Raw genomic sequence first — 26,857 nt, forward strand, 5'->3', positions numbered from 1 at the left:
ATTACAAAGAAGCAACAAAAATATCCTTAACAATTCAGTTGCTTGTTTTAGTCTTTATTCTTTGTTCTAAAACTCTGAAGCAGCATTTTTATGACAGGCACTGGCATGATTGCAAAGGTAATTTCAGCTATACAGAGGATCAGTGCACTAGATCTTTTTGAAAGAGGATTTATTCATTGCTTGCTCTAACCCAGAAGACATTAGAAACATTTTAGTGAAGATTCTTGTTAATTAAAATCCAATTATTCAATGATTACTCTGTTTGGCATCTCCAAAAAAATGCTCAAGGACTTGAGAGAAAAAAAGATAACTCAATGAACAGTTTATCAGAAAAGTAGTATTTCCCCCCTTTCTTTTCTACTTACCATGCATAATTAATATGTGATAATACCCATAATGAGTTCTCTAAAACAATTAGTAACTCATCTCCAGTGACCTGCTAATCTGAATATAATGCTTTTTGAATTTGTAGGTGCACCAGTCTCTTTGCGTTTATGCACCCATATCACGTAGAAGGAAAGAAGGCTGCAGAACATAATTTATTATTTTGCATCAGATTTCATCAAGTCCCTTAGCAACTACTTGATACATTATCAAGACAAATGCAAGGAATTTTTTTTCTAAAATAGCGGTGCCCCAAAGAATAAGAGCCAATTACAATTCTCCTTTCCTACTATAATCAGACATCAAGTGAAAGAAAACCTTGACCAGAGTATTTTGTATGAAATTTGAATGCCTTTTTCCCATCTCCATAAGGCAAATAAATCCATAAACAAACACGCAGTGCAGTGTCTAGAACACTTAAGAGCTAAATTACTTTCAAACCATGCAACACTTCATTTTTCTTCTACCCATGTATAACACAGCTAGTGAGGAGAGGAGGGGAACAAATCCTGGAGAAAAAGTATTAGGATTGAAAGAAACTTTATAAATATCTCTTTTCTTTAGCTGCTTTGTAAATAAAAAAAAAAAAAACAACAATTCCTTTACAAGGGACAACATTTATACCATGTCCTTAAAAGTCCTACATTCCTAAATGTGGTCCTAAAAGTTGTTTTCTTTTTTCCATCTCTATTTTTGATGGCTTCCCAAACTGTAAAAGAGGATTAAAGATTCACCCCATTAGTCTGGAGTCTGTTGATATTTCTTCACCCCTCCACATTGCTGCAACAAACACAGAAAGTAAGTTTTGCAATCCCAGAAGTCACCTTCCAGCCTGGAAGGCACAAATTAGGGTAAACACACTAAGACAATTTAGAAGCAGAAGGTGGTGCAGGATGCAGCCACTTGCTTATTAAGTAGTACATCACACAGAGAGCACATTACACCAGTCCTCTGTAATCTTCACACACTAATTAGAAGCTTCTGGGTGGTATTCAAGGTGTTGGTTTTAATCTATAAAGCCCTAAATGGTTTGAGACCTGGTTACCTCAGATCACTTCTCTCCATGTGGGATACTGACAACAAATGCAATCAGTAGGGCCAGTCAAGCTAGACTCTCCCCGACTTTTAAAAAAGAGGTCCTATGATGGTGTCACTTGAATAAATATGTGGACAGAGTTGGCATTGGGCTTTGTTGCAAGGATAAGTTCCTGGGTTAGTGTTTTTGTTGTGTGGTGTGTGGGAGCTGGAGAGCATTTGCTTCAGGTTGGGGGGCTGTCTGCAAGCGAGGACTGGTCTGTCTCCAAAGATCTGTCACAACAAAAACCCTAACCCAGGAACCTATCCGTGCAACAACTCTATCCACATATTTATTCAAGTAACACCATCATAGAACCAATCACATTAGCTATGCCATCAGGGGCTTGTTCACCTGCACATCTACCAATGTGATATATGTCATCATGTGACAGCAATACCCCTCTGCCATGTACATTGGCCAAACCGGACAGTCTCTACGCAAAAGAATAAATGGACACAAATCTGACATCAGGAAACATAACATTTAACATTCAAAAACTGGTAGGAGAACACTTCAACCTCTCTGGCCACTCAGTAAAAGATTTAAGGGTGGCAATTTTGCAACAGAAAATCTTCAAAAACAGACTCCAATGAGAAACTGCTGAGCTTGAATTAATATGCAAACTAGGTACCATTAACTTTGGTTTGAGTAGAGACTGGGAGTGGCTGGGTCATTCCACATATTGAATCTATTTCCCTATGTTAAGTATCCTCACACCTTCTTGTCAACTGTCTAAATGGGCTATCTTGATTATCACTACAAAAGTTTTTTTCTCCTGCTGATACTAGCTCATCTTAATTAATTAAAAAGAAAAGGAGTACTTGTGGCACCTTAGAGACTAACCAATTTATTTGAGCATAAGCTTTCGTGAGCTACAGCTCACTTCATCAGATGCGTATCGTGGAAACTGCAGCAGACTTTATATATACACAGAGAATATGAAACAATACCTCCTCCCACCCCACTGTCCTGCTGGTAATAGGACAGTGGGGTGGGAGGAGGTATTGTTTCATATTCTCTGTGTATATATAAAGTCTGCTGCAGTTTCCACGATACGCATCTGATGAAGTGAGCTGTAGCTCACGAAAGCTTATGCTCAAATAAATTGGTTAGTCTCTAAGGTGCCACAAGTACTCCTTTTCTTTTTGCGAATACAGACTAACACGGCTGTTACTCTGAAACCTTAATTAATTAGCCTCTTACAGTTTGTATGGCAACTTCCACCTTCTCTGTATGTATGTATATATATCTTCTTCCTATATGTTCCATTCTATGCATCCAATGAAGTGGGCTGTAGCTCACGAAAGCTTATGCTCAAATAAATTTTAGTCTCTAAGGTGCCACAAGTACTCCTGTTCTTTTTGCGGATACAGGCTAACATGGCTGCTACTCTGAAACCTCTCTTAAGAAAGCATATTTTGCCTGTACATCATAGCATTCACTGGCTTCTAGTTCATTTCTTGTAACAATTTGGATCTTGGCTACCTCCCTCTCTATGTCTTACCAGAGGGTGGAAAGCAGGTTTTATTTATTTAGCGTGTGCATAGTTGTCTACCCAAATGATGGCATCTTCAGTGGCGTGATGCAGTTCTTCAAGGCCACCACTGAACCTAGCCAGCGGGCATTCAGCGACAATGTGCATCATCGTCTGTGTTGTGCCACAGCCAGGGCCGGCTCTAGTTTCTGCCGCCCCAAGCAGTGGAAAAAAAAACGCAGCTGCGGACGGCAAAAGAGAGAAACTGCTGCCGATTTGCTGATGCCTGGAGCCGGCCCTGGCTGCAGCTGCATGAAGGGCACAAAGGGCTGTCACGAGGCCCCAGCGATACTGGTTGGCTGCACAGAGACCTTGCCCAGTCCAGATCCTGTTCAACAGGGACCACTGGCGACGGGGCAGGTCAAACCCAGGTGGGCAGATTGTGAGTTTGGTGACGAGGGACTGGTTGGGGATTATAACAGATATCCATTCCTTTCACCAGAGTGTTTCCGCCCCAACATCCTGGCATGGTGGATAAGACCATAATGGGCGATGTGATGGCAAACGTGCAGCTGGCAGTTTAAAAAGATCACTGTGCAGTGACAGGCTTGGGTTGGCACATACTTTCACCAGTAACCTGCCAGTGGCAACCTCTCGTCTGATATGAGGAGGAGCAATATTTCTCAGAACTGGAAGCCATGGGAGTGAAGTCAGACGCAGGGTGCCAGAGATGATGCATATGGCGGCATATAACTGCGTATCTACCAGTTTGGTGTGTGACGATCGACTCCAAACTCGTGCGCAGTACTCTGCCACCGAATAAATGGTAGGTGACTGGAGACTGGGCATTTTTAGTGCAGTGTCCTTTGTTCTTCTGCAGCTCACTCCACAAAGCTCCAACCTGCTGAGTTTGGAGACATATTGGAAATCACATCTGTTTTATCAACCACTCTGAGAGGATGGTTTTAGTGGGATGTATAGGGGATGGGTAGGTTGTATGGTTTTGATGTGTTAATAGTGTTACCTGATTTTTTAATAGTATTATATTGTCTAACAATGAATTGCAGGTGGCCCTAGAGCATGAGATGAGTAAAAATAACAAGGTTCCATCAGGAATCTTCCCTCAGCCTCATTTTGGGGAAAGCTGACAACTATGAGGAAGGTGCCATTCACACATTGTTCCCACCAATTGAGCTTTTCTAGTTAACACCTACTAGGTCTCCTGAAAGGCTCTCTTACTGATAGGCACCTAGTAGGGTCAGCTCACCATACTAAACTTGGATTTAAACTTTGAGAGTGGTCAGTTTGGATGAGCTATTGCCAGCAGGAAAGTGAGTTTGTGTGTGTATGGAGGTGGGGGAGGTGAGAAGGCCTGGATTTGTGCTGGGGGTGGCCCACCTTGATTATCATGCGCATTGTGGGGAGAGTGGTCACTTTGGATGAGCTATTGCCACCGGGATAGTGAGTTTGTGTGTGGTTTTTGGGAGGGGGTGGGGGGGTGAGAGAACCTGGATTTGTGCAGGAAATGGCCCAACTTGATTGTCATGCACATTGTGTGGAGAGTTGTCACTTTGGATGGGCTATCACCAGCAGGAGAGTGAATTTGTGTGGGGGGGGTGGAGGGCGAGAAAACCTGGATTTGTGCTGGAAATGGCCCAACTTGATGATCACTTTAGATAAGCTATTACCAGCAGGACAGTGGGGTGGGAGGAGGTATTGTTTCATATTCTCTGTGTGTATATAAAGTCTGCTGCAGTTTCCACGGTATGCAGCCGATGAAGTGAGCTGTAGCTCACGAAAGCTCATGCTCAAATAAATTGGTTAGTCTCTAAGGTGCCACAAGTACTCCTTTTCTTTTTGCGAATACAGACTAACACGGCTGTTACTCTGAAACCATACTAACTTGAGTAACTATTAGCTGAACCATTTTCAATCAGAACAGAGGGTCATCACTCTCTATGCTAGCTTATTGAGAGACCAGTGAAGAAAGAGAATAACTGCTAATGCATTAAGCAGTTCCAAAGTTCTGGGCACTTCTAGTTCCACCTTCAGTGAACCCCAAATTTCCCAAAGTAAGCCTATTCTCAAAACATCTGTGGTCTATAATCATTTGTTTTCCACATTTGTGCAAGCAATTACTGTGATTACGTGCACATAAACGGAAAGAATGTACACGAAAAGCAAGTAATTTATTTCTTTAGATTTCTCCAGCATATATCCAAGGCACTAGCTTCATTTTTTTAGGTCAGTTAGACAAATACTATACTATTTACTTAGTGGGATTATCCCATAACAGTAGCAAAGCAAGAGAAATAATAATAATAATAAAAAAAACCACACCAAATAACCAGAACCCAACTCCTTTTCAAATGTCCACAACAAGAGTTGGGGCTCTGCAGTGTGCTTAGAAGAACAACAAATTCATGCTCTGACTGATTGGGAAGGAAAAAAAGTTCCCCAGTCAAGGACCCTGCAGGGAAAACCCTTGAATCAGGAATTTCCTCCCTTTCAAACTGAAGTAACCCCATCTTCAATGCAATTACATCAGTACAGAATGGAAAATGAGGTTGTTCCCCAGATAACCAGGCCACATACAGTCAGGGCTTTGTAAGTCAATGACAGTACCTTGAATTTCACCTGGAAATTTACTGGAAACTAGTGAATATTGTGGAACACTGTTGTACACTCTCCACATAAAATCCACATAGTAAGTAGGCAGCCACATTCTGCACTTGCTTTAGTTTATGGATACTCTCCATACACAACCCCATATAGAACATATTACAGCAGGTCCACACTCAACCAATTGTCCATTTATACATGCAAGTCTCTTTTGTGTGTGTGCAAATGAATGCATGAATGCAACCCACACATACAGATATTTTGAAAATCAGGCTCAATAGCTCTGTTAGCCAGGGTTTATAATTGGAAATGTTTATATCCAGCAGTATGATGATAAAACATTTGATAATAAAATAATAATTAAAAAAATCTACCCACATGAATTTGTATGCCATGTATACAGCATAATGGTTTACATTATGCATTCCTGTTTATAGCCATGCTTCAGCTAAGGCAAAAATCACAACTAACTGAGATCTACTCAAGAAAAAGGAACAGAGGAATTTTGAAAAGAATGTTATTGGCACAGCTTTTTATTCTATGGTGAAAATTTCTGTGTCTTTTTGCATGTACTGTTTTTGTTACTGTTATAATAAATAAAGTGTCTAATTTGTGAATTGGAAACATTCAGGAAAGAGTGAAGCCCATTTATGTACAAACAGAAAAAGTACAGATTAACAGTGATTGAATCTAAAATACATAACTTAAACAGCAGGGGTTCCAACTTGCAGCTACAGTATATAACTTAATGACAGATTATTCATGCCTTTGTAACTCCCTTACCTTATTTAAAGTATGGAAAACAAATTCAAAGGCTCAGTATGTACATTAGGCACAAGAGACAGAAAAACCAAATGACACATACAAATCTTAATGTAACCTGACCAATCTGAAGAACTGCATTGAACATTCATCGGAGTCAGCACAGACTACTATTCATGATTTTGGGTTTTATTAAGCAAAAAACTACTACTAAAAAGGGTGGGGGGGACGCGCAAACCAGAGTAGAATTATTTAAAGTAATTGACTTAAAACAGGCTGAGGCTTTGTATAACATTTGAAAAATATGTTTTGCAATTTTAGATTAAGAACAACAGCATTTATAATTTAGTTCACTATAAAGGTAAATAGCACTACTTGTTAGGGATGTATCGGTTGAAAAAATTAACAGGTTAAACGGTTAAAATGATATGGTTTAACTGGTTAACCATTAACTGAGGTCGCTCGGGCGGGCTGGCGCCAGGTGGCAGGGGCTGAGGTCCTGCTGGCCCGGCCAGGACTGGAGTCCTGCCGGGGCTGCAGCCCTGGGGTCCCGATGGCCCGCAGTGGCCGGGGCTGGGGCTGCTCCTGCCTGCCCAGCCTTCTGAGGCCGGGGTCCTGCCTGCCCGCCGTGGCCGGGATCGCTCCAGCCCGACCGCCACGGCTGGGACTGGGGTCCTGCTGGCCCAGCTGAGGCTAGAGTCCCTTTGGCCCGCTGGCCTAGTGTGGCCGGGCGGCTGCCAGGGTAAACAGTTAAGGTCCGGTTAATGGTAAGCCTAATGTTAACTGGTTAACTGTTTAACCTTTTACATCCCTACTACTTGTAGGGTCTTATATTGTTTAAATTTCATAGAACAACTATAGGAAGGAAAGTAGGTAGGTAGGTAGATAGGCAGGCAGGCAGACAGACATAAAGAAAGAAATTATGGCTCTCATCCTGCAAACACTTAAGCAAGCACATAACTATATTCACAAGCATTGTCCTATTGACCTCAGTGAGATTACTCATGTACTTAAAGTATGTGCATAAATTTTTGCATGTGCAAAGTGTTTTCAGCATCAGAAGCTGAAATATTTTTATTAAACACTTTGTCATAAAATGTTTGTCATTTCAAAACATAATTGCTTTAGTGCTAATAATGATGTTATTTAGAGGGAAGGTGGTGTGCTTTATTTTTTTGTCCTTTATTAATGTTAGGTGGTATCCTGAGTGAATGGGTTGCACATTTCAGCAAACTATGGGGTTGACAGAGTATGTTAGCAAGCTGTATTAGGGAACTCCTGAAAGAGGGGAGTTAAGTTTCCACAGAGAACCCTAACTGTGCATTTGGCGGCTTTCAAAAGTTTGAGTTTTGCTCTATGTTTTGCGAGGGAATGACATACCACCAAGCAACCAACTTTAACTCTCAATTAATTAAGTTGCCACTGAATATAATAATAATGTTGGTCAAATCCTGAAGTCTCCAGTCTGTATTGAAGAAAATTTCCCATCCATTTCAACAGTATTTCTGCCTAAGTGGGTGTGAGTGTCTGCCCAGCCAGACACAGTGCAGAACTGGCAACACAGTGAGTACCTCAAGATTTCAACAAAATCTTTTTTTGTTTTTGTTAAAAGTCAACAACCCATGTAAAATTATAACATCAGCTTTAACACAGGAAACACAGAATCTTGAAATCAGGTCCTTTTCTGTGACTATGAAAATCTCATGTGTTTGCTATTAATTTTAGATCTACAAACACAAAAGAAACACTGAATGCATCTGATGAAGTGAGCTGTAGCTCACGAAAGCTTATGCTCAAAGAAATGTGTTAGTCTCTAAGGTGCCACAAGTCCTCCTTTTCTTTTTGTGAATACAGACTAACACGGCTGCTACTCTGAAACACAAAAAAGTCAACTCATCCTTAAAGTGAAATTCAGTATGGCCATGGAAAGAAAATTCTAAACATTCCGAAGCAATGTTAAGAACAATGGAAACTGACTTCCAGAAGCTGGACGGTAAAAGTCAGAAGACATTATGCCAAATCTGCATGTGAAAAAAAATGGTTTACTGAAAATAATTTTTATTTTGAGATCTGTTCTTTTCGAAAAAAAAATGTAAATTGGCCTTCCCTTGCCTCTGCTGCTTCACTAGCCCCTCCTTTAGGTTCACACAATGCTCGCTTTGTGATTATTATGCAATTTTGTTATGTACATTTTGGAAATCATGGATTCCAGGGATTTTTCTTTTTTTTTTTAATGCTCTCAACATTTCGTGATTTTAGTGGATGTCCAGATGTGATGGAAAAATCTGTTGCATCATTTGCACTAAGAACCTTGAGTTCTGTCAAATAAAAACCTGAGGCTGCATGCAAGGCTAAGAAAGAGCAGGAGCCCACAAACAGCACTGTGGTGACATAAAAACAGACCAATGAACTCTTAGGGTATGTATATACTGCGAGGAAACACTCATGGCTGGCTTGTGTCAGCTGACTCAAGCTCTCAGAGTTTGGGCTGTGGCGCTAAAAAATTGCAGTATAGACATTTGGGGTCTGGCACCTGGCAGGAAAGGTGGGTCTCGGAGTCCAAGCTCCAGCTCAAGCCCGAGCACCTACAAGACTATTTTTAGCCCCTTAGTGTGAGCCTGAGTCAGTTGACACAGGCTCTGAGAGTCATTTTCACATTTTGGGTTGCTTTTTTTTTGCCATGTAGATGTACCCTTAGTGACAGATTTCACTACTCCCTTCACTAATAGGTTAAAGAACAGACTATTTCAAAATACCGTGGAGAGTTAAAGTTTGAAACAAAACAAAAACATGGCTATAATTTAGACGATCCTGTGTTCAAATATGTTAACCGTTACCAAAGCAAAAGCCCAGTTCTAGTTGTTTGCAGTGAAATGGGAAAATAGTTTATTTGAGGTGCAACATCTGGAACACAAAAACAATACCTGTGATATCTAACTCTTTTTTATGATGAATTTTTATTATTTCTGAGCTTTTCATGATCCTCTCACAACTTTTATTCCACAGCGGATAAATAAAAACAATTATCAATTATTGTTTCAGAATGGTTAGGGGTCATGACCCCCTTGATCCTACTGTTAAACCTCCACAAAGATTGTTTCTATCACAGAAGCTCATGTTTGCTCTCCCCCACGCCCGCCCCCTGGCCATTACTAGACAACCTCCTAGATATTCTTATTCCCTTTGCCTCAAATAAATTCCTCCAGTACTTCCTTTCTGGTACTTTCATAACTGCACAACACAACTTTTAGCCACATTTATCTTAAAAACAAAACAAAACAAAAAAAACCCCACCACACTGAACATTTCAGTTATTAAAGTAGTCAGAGAATATATTGCACATATATTTTGTATATCAATACACCACATTACAAATTTTAAATCTCTGTTTATCTAATAAATAGTTACCTGGAAAGATTACTTTCACATGATGCCAACTTCAAATTCTGAGTTAAGGATAAGCAAAAGCAAAAAAAAGAAAAAAAAGGCACTATGATATACAAACAGTAAAACATTTGTCTTTTTCCTTTCTAATAAAGAACCTTTAAAAATGAAATATCAGGACTATCAGCTCCTCACTTTTTGTTCTAAATGGAGGTTACAGCCTTGTGTGACATCGCTATTGAGATTGTTCAAAGCTTAGACCCACTCCTGCACACACTCAGTCATACAAGTAGTTCTTATGCAGGCAACAACTGTCCAATGTGTACTACTCACACAAGAGCTACTTGCATGAACAAGATATTTGGGGACAGGTTGGGGACTCCTTGTCAGTTGTTTATCAAAGAGAGAGAAATAAGGTCTGGTATTCACATTCTCCCACGTGTATAAAAGAAACATGAGATTGATTTTATTATACACACACACACACAGACCTTCAGTCATCAGCTTCAGTCATCATAAAAACAAACCATATTACTGTTCCTTTTGCTTCACAGTTCACCTTGAAAGTTCAAGGTCCAAATGTCTTTCCAGTCTATACATTAGCTAACAATAAGTTAAATAAATTGCAATATGAACAATTATGATTTACTAACACAATTCACATATGTGCTAACCAAAGATATGACCAGACTTATTTCAGTTTAGATTCCTCACTATATCTGAATACAATTTAGATTTAAAGTCAGAACTCTGAAATACATAAAAATTGTAAGAGAATTACAGTAAAATAGTATCACAAGTGGATTACACAAAGAAGTTTCAAGCAATATAATAAATTTAGCACAAGGAACACAAAAGTGATCCCAGTGGACTGTAAAGTAAAAAATTAATTCTTACTTCTTTTTATTCTCATGTTTAATTGTAAATTATATTTCTAAATTTGTGTCTCTTTTTCATTTTTGCTCCAGCAAAGTCCCAAACAGGCACATCAAAAGAGTCATTATGGAGCTAATTTGCCAAAAAAAAGTGGCCGAGCTCAGTTGGCATTCTGCTCAATGGAGCACATTCCTAAAATGGTGAAATGACTGTTGAGTACCTAACTCTCTAGGCACTACAATGATGAATCATCATTATTCACTTATTGATCCACTCCTGCCCATGTAAATAAGGGGCTTCAATCTCAGAACTTGTCATATTAAACAACAAATTAAAACAAAATCAAAATGTAGTCTGAATTGTTTATTGCTGACTTTTCAGCTAATTCAATCCCTACCTTTTCTGGAGGAGGAGGAGGGTGAAATCTCTTTGCACAAACTAAAAACACATCAGGCTGTGGCTTGCTGTTCTTCACATCTGGGTCATCTCCCAACACAATATGATGAAATAGATTAAAGAAGTCTTTGTGTTTGCTTGTTTTCATCTGAAATGTCACTCCAGCTGAGCTAGTGGCAATAGCTATAGGTACATTGTGTTGGTGTAGATGGCGGATCAGCTTTTCAACCCCTGAAAGACAAATTAACATGTATTTTAATATTCATGTCCTATTTATGGTACTACAGGCTGTATCATAATGAAGTTGTTTTACTGAATATAATAAGGATTCATTTGTCCTCAGTCATTCTTGAAAGGAATTTTTATTAAGGTTGTCTCCACTGCAACCAGAGGTGTAATTACAGCACATGTAGACATACCTGAGCTATCTTTGATCTAGCTAATTTGAATAACAATAGCAGCAAAGCCACAGCAGTATGGGCAGCACCATGGGCTGAGGAAGATTGCCAGGGACCCTGTGAACTTACTTTTGCGGCTAGCCCTTGCTGTCGAGGCTTTACTGCTATTGTTATTTGAGCTAGCCATGGTTTGTCTGCACACGCTGAAGTCACACCTCACATGGCAAAACAAACTCTAAGCATGAAATATTTTTACTCAACAGAAAAATCAAAGTGTGTTTACCAAGGTAACAGCAGATAATTATTCTTGAATCAAATGCCGATTTTTTCCAAAGCTACCAGACTCAATTCCCCTTGTCTTAGCTACACAAGTTAGAACGGAGGGAGGTATTTCAGCCATCAATGAGCTGGATACAGTTCCTTGATTCTGCATAATTGATTAGCATGAATTAGAGAAGCCTGGAAGGCTGCTCTAACTTATACTGGCAGTGTAAAATCCCTGAAGGACCTCACATCAGTGGAAAATCAGGGTAGCAGAGCTGCAACATATCTTCTATAGTGGGTATAAGCATGAACAAAAGGCCAGAGTAATGGTCTGATATCCTCAAAGAAGAAGAATTACAAGGCAAGTAGTTTCTAGTTTCTTCACTTTTATAGACGGAAGGAAAAGTAACATGACAAAATGTGTTGTTGTGCTGACATCATTAAACCATGTTCCATTTTAACTGTTAGACCTATCGTGATTTACTCAACTAATAAAAGACAGAATAATGTGGTTTGCCAAGTCTTCCCAACCAACAAAGATGCAAAACAAGGCTACAATGCGCTTAACAGATTCAAATTAAGTAATAAAATAATATTTACATTTACAATATTTATTTACATTTACAATATTTACATTTTCTAAATTGCTGCACAAAATTGATTGATGCAAGTCCTACCTGTTCAAATAGCTAAATCCGAGACTTATTAAGATTTTGATTACAATACTGCAATTTGATACATATTCATATAGCCCCTACTAAATTATCCTAAGAAGCTATACAAATTGTAGGATGTTAGTCACCAAGGTTTAAACGCAGATCAGAGAAAAATTAGATTTCTAGCATAAATGGTTGCAGTTTCATCAGTTTCAATGGAGATTTTTCCCATTCACTCCAGAAGAAAATTTGGCCAACGTAGTATTAAGAGTCAGTCAGCATGGATTCACCAAGGGTAAGTCATGCCTGACTAACCTAACTGCCTTCTATGATGAGATAACTGGCTCTGTGGATGAGGGGAAAGCAGTGGACGTGTTATTCCTTGACTTTAGCAAAGCTTTAGATATGGTCTCCCACAGTATTCTTGCCAGCAAGTAAAAGAAGTATGGGCTGGATGAATCGACTATAAGGTGGATAGAAAGCTGGTTAGATCATTGGGTTTAGAGAGTAGTGATCAATGGCTCCATGTCTAGTTGGCAGCCGGTATCAAGCAGAGTGCCCAAGGGTAGGTCCTGGGGCCAGTTTTGTTCAATATCTTCATTAATGATCTGGAGGATGGCGTGGATGACACGAAACTGGGAGGGGTGGTAGATACGCTGGAAGGTAGGGATAGGATACAGAGGGCCCTAGACAAATTAGAGGATTGGGCCAAAAGAAATCTGATGAGGTTCAACAGAGGTTCAACAAGGTTCAACAGAGTTCTGCACTTAAAAGGACGGAAGAATCCCATGCACCGCTACAGACTAGGGACCGAATGGCTAGGCAGCAGTTCTGCAGAAAAGGACCTAGGGGTTACAGTGGACGAGAAGCTGGATATGAGTCAACAGTGTGCCCTTGTTGCCAAGAAGGCTAATGGCATTATGGGCTGTATAAGTAGGGGCACTGCCAGCAGATCAAGGGACATGATCATTCCCCTCTATTTGGCATTAGTGAAGCCTCATCTGGAGAACTGTGTTCAGTTTTGGGCCCCACACTACCAGAAGGATGTGGAAAAACTGGAAAGACTCCAGCGAAGGGCAACAAAAATGATTAGGGAGCTGGAGCACATGACTTGTGAGGCGACACTGAGGGAACTGGGATTATTTAGTCTGCAGAAGAGAAGAATGAGGGGGGATTTAATAGCTGCTTTCAACTACCTGAAATGGGGTTCCAAAGAGGATGGATCTAGACTGTTCTCAGTGGTAGCAGATGACAGAATGAGGAGTAATGGTCTCAAGTTTCAGTGGGGGAGATTTAGGTTGGACATTAGGAAAAACTTTTTCACTCAGAGTGTGGTGAAGCACTGGAATGGGTTACCTAGGGAAGTGGTGGAATCTCCTTCCTTAGAGGTTTTTAAGCCCTGGCTGGGATGATTTCATTGGGGATTCATTGCTTTGAGCAGGAGGTTGGACTAGCTCACCTCCTGAGGTCCCTTCCAACCCTCAATGATAGTCTATGATTCTATCATTCTAAGAAATGTACTCCAAAATGATAAATGAAACACAGGGGAATTGTTTATACTATGCACTACTGAACAGAGGAGGAAAAAATGAGTTCTCTAGACACACTTTTCTGATGACTCCCAGACTTCGACTCCCTCAGGGAACTGATGGGTAGGATCCCCTGGGGGAATAACATGAGGGGGAAAGGAATCCAGGAGAGCTGGCTGTATTTCAAGGAATCCCTATTGAGGTTACAGGGACAAACCATCCCGATGTGTCGAAAGAATAGTAAATATGGCAGGCGACCACCTTAGCTTAACAGTGAAATCCTTGCGGATCTTAAACATAAAAAAGAAGCTTACAAGAAGTGGAAGATTGGACAAATGACCAGGGAAGAGTATAAAAATATTGCTCGGGCATGTAGGAATGAAATCAGGAGGGCCAAATCACACCTGGAGCTGCAGCTAGCAAGAGATGTTAAGAGTAACAAGAAGGTATGTTGGCAACAAGAAGAAAGTCAAGGAAAGTGTGGGCCCCTTACTGAATGAGGGAGGCAACCTAGTGACAGAGGATGTGGAAAAAGCTAATGTACTCAATGCTTTTTTTGCCTCTGTCTTCACGAACAAGGTCAGCTCCCAGACTGCTGCGCTGGGCAACGCAGCATGGGCAGTAGGTGGCCAGCCCTCTGTGGAGAAAGAGGTGGTTAGGGACTATTTAGAAAAGCTGGACGTGCACAAGTCCATGGGGCCGGATGCGTTGCATCCGAGAGTGCTAAAGGAATTGGCGGCTGTGATTGCAGAGCCATTGGCCATTATCTTTGAAAACTCGTGGCGAACGGGGGAAGTCCCGGACAACTGGAAAAAGGCTATTGTAGTGCCAATCTTTAAAAAAGGGAAGAAGGAGGATCCTGGGAACTACAGACCAGTCAGCCTCACCTCAGTCCCCGGAAAAATCATGGAGCAGGTCCTCAAGGAATCTATCCTGAAGCACTTACATGAGAGGAAAGTGATCAGGAACAGTCAGCATGGATTCACTAAGGGAAGGTCATGCCTGACTAATCTAATTGCCTTCTGTGATGAGATTACTGGTTCTGTGGATGAAGGGAAAGCAGTGGATGTATTGTTTCTTGACTTTAGCAAAGGTTTTGACACGGTCTTCCACAGTATTCTTGTCAGCCAGTTAAAGAAGTATGGGCTGGATGAATGCACTATAAGATGGGTAGAAAGTTGGCTAGATTGTCGGGCTCAACGGGTAGTGGTCAATGGCTCCATGTCTAGTTGGCAGCCGGTATCAAGTGGAGTGCCCCAAGGGTCAGTCCTGGGGCCGGTTTTGTTCAATATCTTCATAAATGATCTGGAGGATGGTGTGGATTGCACCCTCAGCAAATTTGCGGATGATACTAAACGAGGAGGAGTGATAGATACGGTGGCAGGTAGGGATAGGATACAGAGGGACCTAGACAAATTGGAGGATTGGGCCAAAAGAAATCTGATGAGGTTCAACAAGGATAAGTGCAGGGTCCTGCACTTAGTACGGAAGAATCCAATGCACCGCTACAGACTAGGGACCGAATGGCTAGGCAGCAGTTCTGCGGAAAAAGACCTAGGGGTTACAGTGGACGAGAAGCTGGATATGAGTCAACAGTGTGCCCTTGTTGCCAAGAAGGCCAATGGCATTTTGGGATGTATAAGTAGGGGCATAGGCAGCAGATCGAGGGACGTGATCATTCCCCTCTATTTGACATTGGTGAGGCCTCATCTGGAGTACTGTGTCCAGTTTTGGGCCCCACACTACGAGAAGGATGTTTATAAATTGGAGAGAGTCCAGCGAAGGGCAACAAAAATGATTAGGGGTCTGGAACACATGACTTATGAGGAGAGGCTGAGGGAACTGGGATTGTTTAGTCTGCAGAAGAGAAGAATGAGGGGGGATTTGATAGCTGCTTTCAACTACCTGAGAGGTGGTTCCAAAGAGGATGGTTCTAGACTATTCTCAGTGGTAGAAGATGACAGGACAAGGAGTAATGGTCTCAAGTTGCAGTGGGGGAGATTTAGGTTGGACATTAGGAAAAACTTTTTCACTCAGAGTGTGGTGAAGCACTGGAATGCATTACCTAGGGAGGTGGTGGAATCTCCTTCCTTAGAAGTTTTTAAGGTCAGGCTTGACAAAGCCCTGGCTGGGATGATTTAATTGGGGATTGGTCCTGCTTTGAGCAGGGGGTTGGACTAGATGACCTCCTGAGGTCCCTTCCAACCCTGATATTCTATGATTCTATGTCATGTATTCACTGTCACAAAATCTAGACAATTCAGCAAAACCCATTCAGCAATATTATGGGGAATTAACATTAATAGTATGTATGCAAGTGTATATACGGTAAAAGATGTGCTATCCAGCCGTTTGCCAACCAGAAAGCTCTATAAACTGGCATTTCTAATCTTCATAGAGAGTCCAGTTTATTGTCCGGTTGGTGCAGGGCCAGCAGGCTCCCTACCTGGCTCTGCATGGCTCCTTGGAAGCGGAAACACATCCCTGCTGCTCCTAGGCAGAGGAATGGCCACAAAGGGTTTGGAGTGCAGGGGGAGGAGGGGTGCAGGCTCTTGGAGGGAGTTTGGGTGCAGGAGGGGCCTCAGGATGAGTTTTGGGGTGGCAGATACGGGGGGGGGGGCGCTCACCTCGGGCAACTCCCCGCAAGCGGTGACCTGTCCCGGTTACTCCTAGGCGGACCTGTGGCAGGCTGCTCTGCACACTGCCCCTGCCCCGAGCACTGCCCCTGCAGCTCCCATTGGCTGCGGTTCTCATCCTCACACCCCCTACCACACCCAAACTCTTTCCCTCTTAGCTAACCAACATTTTTCACTTACTCGCATCCCCCCATTCCTCCAATATGCCAGATAAAAAAAGCTTTTACTGTATGTATATAAACAATACATGGCTAAACGATACATGTATAACGTTTATGTACACACGTGGAAGTGATGTCCATATAATAACTTGCTCAACAATAGAATTAATCATTCAATTCTAATAGACTCATTTGCCCTCTCCCCACTAATCCAACTCTAACAGAACTTATTCTACATTTCAAAACTATTAGCATCTTCAAATAATCACTATTTTTAAAAAGAGAGAGAGACAAAGAAGAAAATAAAATAAACCCATTAGAATCTCCATGTCCAGTCTCTCCTCCCCGCAGAAAACAAACAAACAAAAACGCCTAGAAGTCCAGGATGAACAAGATTCAATCAAAGGCCAATCACAGCTTTTCTGTATATAAAATTGCTATTTTCAATAATTTTTAGATTATGTCTCCATTCGAATTCTGTACAATTGAGCATGTGGTAAGCAAGGTGAAGGGATTATGAAAAAAATATTTCCAATTACAAAAAGTACACTATTAAGGTTCTTATCAACACAGGATCTGAGTACTTTCTAGTAGTTTAATTAAGCGCTGTGACTAACATCGGTCACGTTTGTTTTCCCATCCTCTCCCTAAAGAGAATTCTTGAGGTGGCCCACTGTAAAAGTTCTGTCTCCTGCACAGACAATCTTTATACAAATTGTGGTGGGCCTAGTATATTAGCTCCAATTAGATGAGCCTGATGTTGTCCTTTGAGTAGATTCTCTGAGCTTGGCCAGGAACAGAAAGTTCAACTCTGGGCAGCAGTTGGCTGATGTATACAGGGTGTTTTTTTTTCTGTGTCGGTCAGATTATTGTGTGCTGAAGGAGAAAGGGGTGACTCCTTCTCTGAATGAGGTGTTCACTACATTGGACAGGAGTGGCACCACTTGCTCATGGCTCTCTTTCACAAGCCAGGAACGCCATGGTTTGGATTCACACATCTTGGCTTGAGACTCCTTTCAGATGTCAAACCTCCTGATGAGCAACGTACTGAACTCCAGGAATGCAGAGAGGTTATTGGTTGATGGGTGAAGGCAGGGTGGTTTCAGGTTGTTTGGGAACCCTTCCCAAATGTGTAAAAAAAAATTCTGTATAATACATAATATAAACAGTATATACAACTGTTTGGTATAAAGTTTTTATTGGCAGGAGTTTGGGATGGCTGCATTAATCCTAACTGGCAAAGCCATGAGAGTGTTAAACAGATAATCTCAAAAGCATGCCAATAAAATGCTTATACCACATTATCATATAGCCTGTATTTGCTAAATATTTCACAGAGGGAAAAATGAATATTTTAGTTTACAACAAAAGTATTGGTACAGTTTTAAATTAATCTTGATCCATAAAGGCAGATTATTTAATACCATGAATTCAACTACACCACATGCTCATAATAAGAAAAATAATATTAAAACACTTGGGGAAAATGCCTAATATAGCTTTACTATGCATAACAATGAGATTTTTAAGGTCCAATATCTTGGGAGCTTCCATGGGTAGAAAAAAGTGCTGTGTATTCAACTGTTCAGCCAGAAACCTTCCCCCTTCTGGTCACTTCTCTCTCCCACTCTTGCCCTCCCATGTCATGTTATGTTTCCTTTCCTTCCTATGTAATGTTTCTTCACTGCAACACTCTACAAGGGGTGAGGAAAAGTGAATTAAAGAGGTAAGTCGGCAGAATGGGAAACCTAAGAGCAAATACCTGGGAAAGATGGAAAGAGAGAGAAAAAAGAAAATGGTTGTGACACAGAGGGGAATGGAGAGAATCCAAAATTTACATTAAACTGACAATCCCATTCCAATCCCCCAAGATGCCTCGCCACCCAACTTTCTTTCTTCCCTATGACTGGAGGGATCTTCATAGGCACTTTCATGTTGAATGATCCCTTGAAAAATCCCTTTTGCTAAACAATCCCTTCTTCCTTGAATTTAGCTATGATACTCTGAGTAAGCTTCCCAGACCTGGAGAAGAGCTCTCTGTAAACTTGAAAGCTTGTCTATTTTACCGACAGAATATAATCCAGTAAAAGCTAATACCTCACCCATCTTGTCTCTCTAACAATCCCAATTCTGTTTCCTAACCTGAGGTAAGTGACAGACACAGAGAGATGCTGAGACAGAGAGGGAGGGAGTAAAAGATAAACTGAGGGACAGAGTAGGAAAATGGAAGGGATGACAGGCAGAGGAAATTGAAAAGTTAATGGTAGGAAAAATCCTGAAAAATTTTGCAAGAGTGAGTTCCTGGGTGGTGATATTCATGTGATAAGTTGCATTTATAATAAAACTCTGACCATCTATACTTTGTCTACTAATTCTTCTTCACCAGGAATAACCAGGCCCTGAGCAGCTTTAAAACAGACTTTTTTTTTGTTAAAATAAACTTGCCAGCAGTACATTTCCTCCACTTCTCCAAAAAAAGTGGAATATCTTCTCCAAATGTATACTTACCTGAGGCCCATGTTGGTACACACATAGGCCAAATACCCATTTAAATTCAGATATCTTGTGACCTACCTAGGCTAGAAATGGGTCTTCATAGTGTTGGAAAGATACATACAGTCCTTGTATTTTTCTAGCTTCATTCTGCAAATACCAATACACTAAACTAACCTTTCAGTCACTGTGTCTTAAAATTACAAAAAAGAAAGCAAAAAACGTGACAGTTTTGCCATCAACTCCCATTTATTCCCACCTTGGCATTTTAGATAATGGATAATTACAGGGCTGAGGGCATGACAACTCAATTTTGATTGTAGAGGAGCAATGGAAGCTTTTTCTCACTTCAGCTGCTATGTGCATACTCAATCAGGTAGACAATATTTGCTGTTTGTGCCTATATTATTCCCCCACCATACAAACACTCACAACCATTTATGATGCAATATTAAGAGATCTGACATTTTGTTTGTAGCATTTTGTTACAACATGCCATTTACAGCCATCTATAAAAACAACAGTCCTGCCTGCAATACATCCCCTCCTGCCCTCATGCCCCACAAGTAGCCACATGCCCAGAAATTTTGAGGAACTGGAATTCCTCTTACTGTTAGTAAAGTGTCTATATTAGCAAACAGTCAATCAACTAATCCATCCATCTGGAAACTCAGTTAATCTGTAGATGTGCCTCTCCACAGATTTTTTTCTGTGTTCTCCAGAATCCAGCCAGTCAGTTAATAGCTTCATTGTTTTTGAAGACAGCCTTTACTATGCAAATGAATTGACCTTTCTCTTGTTACATTTCTAAACAGAAATAAAAGCATGAACAGAAGTGTAAACTTCCTCCTTTAAAATCAATGAAGAATTAATGTAAAAGCCTAGTTGTGTTCGTTTAAATGCCTACATTAACAAAAAAAAAGTAGCACCCTTCCTCTGAAAAATGTCATATTGTTTTCTCACTGAAATGCAATTATAAATACAAATTAACTTTTGATTCTGAAAACGGATGTGAAGTCCAAGCCACCACTACACTAATGTGAGAAAACAGATATTTAAACTGCTTCTTATGTTATAACCAGAAGTTTTACTTCAAATGAGATTTAATGTAAATAACCTATAGCATTTTACAAGTAGAAGCATTTTTCTTGTAAAGAAATACGTCCAATGACTTTGCAGTTTTTAGGTCTGCCCCTATCCCATATGTCCTACCTATCAAAGGCCTAATTTTCCCCAATTTGTGACCTCTTCAAGTGGCTTATTTTCTTCAATCCCATGGCATCTGTTTCAGCTCAGCAGTCAGAGGCTATGTGTACTCAGTTTTCAATAGAGTCAGTTGGCTAAGGAAAAGCACTGTTGTGGAAAGGTTTCAGAGTAGCAGCATGTTAGTCTGTATCAGTAAAAACAACAAGAAGTCCTTTTGGCACCTTAGAGACTAACTAATAAATTTTAGTCTCTAAGGTGCCATGAGGACTCTTCATTGTATTTGTTGTGGAAAGGTTACCTCTTCAGGGTTCTCTCCCAAATTCCCCTAGGGTAGATGTTATGGTATGATTCCACCCCCCACCTTGCATTTTGACTTTACTAGTTCTAAGGGAGCCTGATACTGCTAGATCAGAGGTTCTCAAACTGTGGTCCGTTGACCACCAGTGGTCCCCAAGCTCCATTCAGGTGGTCCGCGAGTAGTTTCCTCTAAGGTGCGTGCCTGGGCGGCTGCACATGAGATAATGAAGGGCCACCCACCTCATTAGAGGAGCCGTGCAGGTGTGGCTCCACTAATTAGGTGCCTGGACCCTGGAGAAGACGCACATGTAAGGTGAGGTGGTGGCCTTGTGAGGAATAGGGGGTAGGTGCGAGGGGGCAGTGGGGTGAGAAGAGGGGGTGGGGGGAATTTGGGATGTGCAAGGCTGCGGCAGCCAGAGAAACAAGCAACTTTCCCCAACTCCAGAGCTAGTTACTGGGGAGATACGGCCCTCCTTCCCAGCCCCAGCTCAGGGGTTTCTGTGACGGGGTGGAGCAGAGAGGGAGAGACCCCATTCCTTTCCAGCCCTGCTTGGTGGCTGTTGCGGCAGGGGAGACACCCCTCATTCCCAGCCCCAGATCAGGGGTTGCCATGACGGGGGAGAGAGGGAGAGACTCCCTTCCTTCCCCAGCCCAGCTCGGTGGCTACCACAGTGGGAGAGACCCCCCTCCTTCCCAGCCCCAGCTCGGGGGCTGCTACGGCAGGGGAGAGAGGTCACATCCATCGCATTAGAAAGATAAGACTACTGATATTAAAATGTGAATTGTGTTCTTTTATTTGTAGAACAAAACAAGTTAATTATTATTAAGTTTTTTTTATACAGCACTTTTATCCAAAGTGCCTTACAATATTTAGCTAACAGTACAAACAACGTTTGGAAAGATCATTAAGTGGTCCGCGAAAAAAAAAGTTTGAAAACCACTGTGCTAGATCATAGCTATCTATGTATAGCTACCTTATTTGTATAGGTTACTTTATTTGTTTTTTAATAACTGGTTAGCATACTAGACTCCACACCCAAGAATCCAGGTAGGGTCCAAAAAGAATACATTAGGAAAAAACAGCTACACTTTTTTTTTTAAAAAGTGTGCTGTGTATCCAAGTGCAGCTGTAAATTAGTTTGTGCTCCTGACACTGTAACAGTGGAAAAAATTATGCTAACAGAAATTTTTACCACTCTTATTTTTCCTTCAGGATGTTTTACAAAAGATCCAGATCAACAAAATCCATTTTTATATGAATCAGTTAACACTGGGTGATTATTTACAATGTACTACCATATTCAAGTAACAGTGCAAGTATTACATTGATTCAGCCATAGAATACTTTACTGGGAAGATACAACTTTTTGGTATCTTTCTTGTATTATTATCTTGTAGAAAAAGTTAAAACAAGTGCCAAATGGGAAATTAAATTATATTAAAACTATAAGAAGCCTCCCACCAAACTATGCATAATTGACATTATGTTCCCATTTACGCTGATCTTCAAATCAAACCTGGAAATTTCTTATTAACAAATTACAGTAATGCCAAAAACAAATAAACTAATCAGAAACCCTACTACCACCACCAGATCACATGCTGAAAATTCATGTGAACTCATGATCTTTAATCTCTAATTTAGGGGCTCAGCATCTGCTCTCCTCCCGCTAAATTCTTTCTATTTCCTCCATGTCCTAAGTGACACAGCCAGATGCTTGAAGCACCTTCAGGAGATGGCCTTTGCGTGCATCCAGGTTCATCCGAACCCCAGGTCTGGTCATCCTTCAGAGACTGGCTTATGTATTCATCCTGATGTAACAGCCAGTTAAAAAAATATCGTCAGTAAAACCAGGTTTATTTAACCAAGACGACAGTGAGAGAAATAAATGAAAGTTAAGCAGAACATCTTCCAACAGACCTTTTGCCCATCTTTAGCCAATCCACTCTACACAAATAGGTTTCAGAATTCAGATCTAGGCTATTATATTATTTATTTACCACACAAGTGAGAAAGAAAGCAAAATGTCTGAAAGCAGGTATTACAATTTCATTTGTAATCAACAATTTCAAACATTTCTACAGATGCAGCTGTACTAAACAAAACCTTGTTAGATGGACAGTAAGTGGCTATGAGAGGCAAAGTTAAGCTTGCTTTTAGAACCTTCTATGATGATATTTTACTAATTTACGTTTGTTTAAAAGAGCATGAACTACTACTGTATTTGAATATTTATCAAGCTTCCCATTACTAATCATTTTCACATTTTATTTTAAAATATTTTATTTTGAAAATAAAACTAACATTCCTTGGTATACATACACAGTAGCAATCTTACGTTAAATATTTTGTCCAGTTTTTTATATATTAGTATTCTAAAATACAACCAAATAATCAAGTATTGTAGGTAGAATTTTGGGATGCTTATTATGCTTTCTCCATCTCTTCCTCTTATGGAATGTCCTGCCTTCATTATTTAGCCAGGGATTTAAATTGAATCCCCTTTAGACACAATTTTGAAGTGACAATATTTAATAATTCCAATTTGCATCAGAAGACCAGGGATCAGATCATCATAAGTTAACAGTTAGCAGGCTAAATGAAGGAAATACATTAAGACCATTCAATGCAATCCAGTTGTGCTCCTTCAAATTAACGTCCTCTATTAATCAACCATGGTGGTAGATAGAGTACCATGTATTTTACTGTGTGGTATGGCACGGCACACAAACCATAATAGCAGGATGCAATATATCACAAAAGAGGAAACATTATCTGAAGGACATGTCCCAATTTACTGTTATTTGTATCTATGAATGTACCATGTTTTCCAAATAACTGGAAAGTTTTATTGTTAATTTTTCTTGCTTCATTTTTCTCCACCCCTTTTTTTAAAATAGAAAATAACATTGTGTGTAATGGTCATGCATTGTTGACCATTGGATAGAAGTTGAAGAGCAAAATAAATAAATAAAAAAATAAAATTGTAAACTGATTTTAGTTAAGTCAGCTGAAATGGACAAGGATCAACTTCAGATGTCAGCATCTTTAAATCTTGATTAATCACAGATGTCAATGAAATTAACAACTCTGAAATAAACAACCAACAAAAAAGACCAAACTGACAGGATGCAGGTATTGGGAGAACAGAGACTTCCTACAAGGATAGCTCAGCATTTTCATTTTGAAAGTTTAGGAAAAATATAAAATAAAACACAAAAAAGCACAGATTAAAGCAGTCTTCCCCCTTTATTCCCCTGATGCTTCTCTTCAGTCTCATTGGGTTCAGCTGAAACCTTGGTGACAATAATTAGTTCAATCAGTTGACGACCTAGGGATAGTTTGTACTGAACAAGATACTGCTACTGTGTCCTCTTTTACTTTCATTGATCACTGATGTCGTACACTGAAGAAGTTCCAGAAAAAAAAGAAAACTGTTATCGCTTGGCTGAAACAGCATGTCCCTCCCTGATTGTTCTAGGGCTCCTATGCCATTATTTTGTATGGGGCCTTTTACATGTAGTCAGTTGTCATGCTTTAAAGCCATGTGATGTCATCTACTCATTCTGCTGTAAAAACTAAGCCAAAAATTCCTGGCTCCATTTAAATCAATGGCAAACTCCCATTGCTTATCCAAAAATTGACAAGGTGGAAAGTAATTTATTCCATATTTTCTCTTTGGTCACTGCTATCTTTGCTAACTGGACACATTCAGAATGTGACACTAAAGACAGTACCAAAATTGCCAGAGATAAGAAAAAAACAATTTCCACTTTTATTTTAATGTAAATTGAAGAAGTGTTTGGAGGAACAAGTGGTTTTGTAACTGCTAAGTACAAATGACCTTCTGAGGAAACAGATATTCTTATCTTCTGATGTTTTTCAAAGGTTTTTTCTTGGGCCTACTCATCCAATTCTCTAATCTTTTCTAAATGTACATCAATCAGATGCTTTCTGAGCAACAATCTGCTAAGAATAATATGAACTTTCCTGCAGTAGAATTCCTTAAAAATTAATGCAAATTCCAGGGACCTTTTTGAAGCTTAAGCTAAGAGACATCGGGGGAAAACTGAGAAGGTACTATTCCCTACATTAAACTTCAAAACTGAGGACAACTACTTTCTAGGTCAGAAGACCCAAATTAAACAAACAGTTGTATCCTTTGGATGGCAAAACACTGTATGAATACCACAGCACACTATAACTCTGCACCACCTGTTCACTCCTTTGATGGGAGCCAACAGGACATTGAAATATGCAATCATATTGCTCTTTGAGCATTTCGCGATTACGAAGAAACCCAGTACTGTAGGTCTGCTGTTGGATCTCCAGTAGAAAAGCTGGATACTTGTTGAGGTCAGTGTTGCAACTGTGATATTTGGGAGTGAACATTTTCTGGAACCAGGAAGGACAATTAGAAGAAAAAAATAATCTCTCAAGGTGGGTTCAATTTTGGGCCTGTCATTCTTGACAAGTAACCCTTTAGGGCATCCAGCTGACAATCCTTTAGGACAGTGAACCCAATTCTGAGATAGTTTCAGGCAATCTGGAACATCTGGTCACACTTACAAGTACATTAACTTCCCTGTACATTTCTAAACAAGTTTTGTTATAGACAGAAAAAATTACAGTGATAAAGAGACTCAAGTTATAATATGGTCTTTCAGGTTTTTTTTTTTTGTTTATTTGTTTGTTTTTTTACTTTGTCAGGACAACAAATACTGTAGCATCTACCCAACTTAACCCCCCTCCACTATCACTTAAAATAACCATTTTAAAATATTACTGCTCTTCAATTTAAAATATAAAGCACCAAATGTAGTCAATTAAAGCAAACCATTCACTAGGGAATTTTCACAGATTAAGCCAGAAATATTTTCAGATTCAGGTGAAAGGTGAAACTGAGCAACTACATGAAGCCTCAGGCTATATGCATGAAAAATGCTGAAGGCTTCACATTACCTTCAACTTGTCTGAATGTTTTATTTTCTCTCCTTGATTTCTTCTTTTTTAAAAAAAGCAAACAAAAAAGCAAACCCTTCTTTAAAACAAACAAAAATAGATAACTTAAAATATATATAATATATACTTTGAGATGTTTATGGAATGTGGAGATGTAATTTAGTAAAGAATATTCTATTTTACACCTTACCTATTAAATCTTTGGTTCTCCTTCCTCCTGCAATGCCTTCTGATTTTTAAAGCAATTGGAATAGTTATACAACAATCACACGACAAAAGAAGACAACTATAGCATGTGCTATTTTTCTCATATTGATGCAGTTGGGCAATATGGTATGACAGCCTGGGATTTACAACTAATAACAGTAGCTATCACAAGAGTTAAGGTAGCTTCAGTTTCCATTATAACTCAGTGTTTATACATGCAAAGTTTCCAAAATATTCAACTTTTGGACTCATATGTTTTTTGCTAAATATATATTGTTTGAAGAGGGCTACACCAAAAATGGCCAAAGTTTAAAAGGTGAACTGTAGCACATGTGTAGTTCTTAATAGAGAGTCTGTACTCTGCTAGCGAGTATGGAGTACCGGAAAGACTTGGAGCTAGCCCCCACCCCTCTGGAGGGGGTGGGTGGAGCTGCGGTCTGCTCCTTAAAGGAGCAGAACATGGCTAGGGAGGGCATTCATTCTTTATATGGCTTTAACAGAACAATACATATGCTAACAAACTTAAACAAAGGCTTTGTTTAAGAGCCTAACTTTCCAGTTTTGTGGGTGAGAGAACTATAAGTAAAGACTATAATGCTAATGGCCTTAAACCAGCTGCCTCAGGAATCTGCCAAGAATTTTGCTGAAAATATGTTCTTCATCTTAGCAACGGAGCTAAGCCTTATCACACAGCTGCCCAGCTTTATTCGAATGAAAGTTCTTCTGACAGCTCAGGCATTGTCACTTTTGTCCAGAACAATTTACAAACTTGGAACCTAATCCTGTAAACCCCAATGATCAATCCCATTGAAGACAGTGGGACTATTTGCATGACTATGGACCATTTTTGTGGACTGGTAAGAATTTCAGGAGTATGTTTCCATAAAGGAAGTGGAATCCCCCATTGAAATGCAATGTTTGGGTACAATACCATAAACCAGTTAGGATACAGTACTACTTAAAATTTGTCTTTTAATAAGTCTTACATATGCTGAAATGTCTCCTCACCAAACTCCCATATTCCATATAAACAGACTGAATACTACATATTTTGGGGGAAAGTGAGTAGTT

At 40.0% G+C, this 26,857-nt stretch overlaps 1 protein-coding gene across 3 annotated transcripts in view; it reads right to left on the bottom strand.

Annotated features, from left to right (window-relative positions):
* Positions 1–26,857, bottom strand: part of PUDP (pseudouridine 5'-phosphatase) — a 146,872-nt gene that overhangs the window by 59,696 nt on the left and 60,319 nt on the right. For 2 of the 3 annotated variants that reach the window (XM_073354397.1, XM_073354379.1), the window contains exons 3-4: positions 10,978–11,207; positions 9,729–9,766 (exon numbers count right to left, since the gene is read on the bottom strand). In XM_073354397.1, coding sequence (XP_073210498.1) covers positions 9,729–9,766; positions 10,978–11,207 — 268 coding nt within the window. The remainder of the gene's footprint in view (positions 1–9,728; positions 9,767–10,977; positions 11,208–26,857) is intronic. The other variant, XM_073354388.1, reaches the window with a different exon arrangement.

Source organism: Lepidochelys kempii, chromosome 1 (genome assembly GCF_965140265.1).
Source record: "Lepidochelys kempii isolate rLepKem1 chromosome 1, rLepKem1.hap2, whole genome shotgun sequence".
Taxonomy (NCBI): Eukaryota; Metazoa; Chordata; order Testudines; family Cheloniidae; genus Lepidochelys; species Lepidochelys kempii.